The 2,291-nt window shown below is 40.7% G+C and overlaps 1 protein-coding gene across 1 annotated transcript in view; it reads right to left on the reverse strand.

Annotated features, from left to right (window-relative positions):
- The window catches only part of mbtps1 (membrane-bound transcription factor peptidase, site 1), a 35,152-nt gene that overhangs the window by 6,664 nt on the left and 26,197 nt on the right, over positions 1 to 2,291 (reverse strand). The window contains exons 14-16 of the mRNA XM_034878829.1: positions 2,018 to 2,190; positions 1,459 to 1,574; positions 641 to 797 (exon numbers count right to left, since the gene is read on the reverse strand). Of these exons, the coding sequence (XP_034734720.1) occupies positions 641 to 797; positions 1,459 to 1,574; positions 2,018 to 2,190 (446 nt within the window). The remainder of the gene's footprint in view (positions 1 to 640; positions 798 to 1,458; positions 1,575 to 2,017; positions 2,191 to 2,291) is intronic.

A 2,291-nucleotide genomic window follows, 5' to 3' on the forward strand; every position in this document is an offset into this window, starting at 1 on the left:
TGTCTGAATCACTCAATTCTCAATGTGGCAGGTGGCCAAATAACAAATATATTTTGAGGATTTATTTCAAAAACAAAGCACCGCCAACCGTATGAGTCCATCAGAAGTCTATATCTATGCCATAAGCAAATTACATCAGCCATTTATTTACTTTCTTTTAATGATTTTCTGCCAAAGCTACGATGGTTTTGGTTATTTCACGAGATCTTTGTGTTTTTATCTGGGCTCATCTCGCTGCTTTGAAGTGGGCATTATTAGTCATGTGTGACGTGGTGTACCATGTCAAGAAAATGCATCAAAATGCGTTTTATACGTTATTTTTTTATAGTTTTTGTAACAGGCATTAGCTTCGTGTTATACACTGATAAAATGGAATATTCTACTGTAGTGGGTACGATTGGACTTTGCTGCAAATATTGATTAAATGTGTTTGTGGAAAAAAAGTATGCTGGGGCATTTTTTACCAGCGAGTTGTCTGGCCACTTCAAACGAGAGAGAAAAGCAAACATTTTTATTTCACGTAGGACCCCCTCTCTTAAATATTTTTTTAAATATAAGATTTTAATGGTCTTTAACATTACGCAGTGTTATTCCTATGACATCAAAAATCTGCAGTAGGAAAGCGCCAGACATTGAATACCTGGTGTTTTCGTCATAGAACTTGACCTTCCTCATGACCGAGGTGTTGTACCAGTCACTGAAGATAATGAGCGACAGGCCATTGTCGATGTCTCTTCTCAGCTTGGTGATCTCTTCAGGGAAATACTCCTCCTCACTGTCCACCATCAGCAACGTGCCTGCAGACACACAACAGTAAACAACCCATTAGTTAGCATTCACACAGCTTGTTTCGGCCGTCACACGGTGCGGCAAGGGCTGGGTATCATTCAAAGAGTTCAATATTACGGCACAATTTAGATTTTTCCAACTTCTATTACGTGAGCCCCGTCACTGTGTGTGTCGCTACAACGTGTAATGTTAGACAGCCAATCAGGAGCATTATTAGATCTTGGTAGAGTGTTTGCCAAACAACAAAGCACAGTCAATCTGTCTCGCTCGTGTCTTTTCTTTCTCTGTAAAGCTGCCTTCAAGTGGTCGGAAAAAGTGAGATCTATAACCGTTTGACGGAAACCGTAGTTGTAAAATCAAAAGTCTACTTTTGCTACATTAAGGGGTTAAAGAACACAACAGGACATCACACATACGGGCAGTTCCATTGACTGCACAGCCCTGTGGAAAATCACTGGATTGCTGTCTGAACTGTCAAAGTTATCTTTTGCTTAGTCTATTTCCAATGGAATTTTAGACTCCAATCGAATTATGAGGACTCTCAGATCTCTGCAGGATAAATCTTTAAAATTATAAAAAAAGGAGTTTTCTGTTGCACAACAAAAACAACCGTTGAACATACACACATTCCACTAAAACAAGTAGTCCTTTTAAATTCTGTGCTCTTACCATACTGGCTGGCATCAAAGCAAGTGATGGGCGCTCCGAGCACCTCAACAAAGTATCCCATACTCCTCAAGTGCTGGTACATGTCCCGGAAGTTAGTGTGGATGTGGTCTCCATTCCTGGAAAGAATAAATAAGCAATAACATTTCTCATTTCAGATGATGAAGGCAAACGCATATAATGTTTGGACCTGGCGCGACAGAGCCTTCTATATAACTGCCCCCTACCTTCTGAAACTCTCTACCCAACAAACATCCGCAACTGCACCAATCTGCCCACGTTCAAATCACATGTAAAACTTGCTATTTGAGAGCGGCTTGAAATGTCTGATTACTTTGTGTGAATTTTCAAACTATATTATGTCATTTTAACTCAAAGTGTTTTTGAGTGTTAAAAAAAAACTATATAAATAAAATGCAATATTATTATTATATTTATGTGTCCAGAGAATTAAAACAAAGATTAAACATAAAACCAAAAAGCAAACAAATCCGAGATGGGAGACAAGATGGGTGCCGTGAAAGAGGCTACAGACATCAGGTAAACATCGACACACACGCACCAGTCCAGTGGGTCGTTTTTCATGCGGAGGTTGTCCCGAGGAAAGTAGCCGGGCGGGTAGCGCAGGTTGTGGTACTGGTCCCAAAGCACCCTCTTACAGCGCGGGGGGGTCGCCACAATCTTCACCTTGATGGGCAGTTTGACTGTGGAGGTCAGCTCACCACCTGCCTCTGACTGCAACGGGTCAAAGGTCAAGAAAATCAGTGGGTTATAACTGAAGAGGAGTATTTCTCACGCAGGGATTGCAGAACAGCTCTAGTAAGAAGTAAAAAAAA

Source organism: Etheostoma cragini, chromosome 8, assembly GCF_013103735.1.
Source record: "Etheostoma cragini isolate CJK2018 chromosome 8, CSU_Ecrag_1.0, whole genome shotgun sequence".
NCBI classification, from domain to species: Eukaryota; Metazoa; Chordata; class Actinopteri; order Perciformes; family Percidae; genus Etheostoma; species Etheostoma cragini.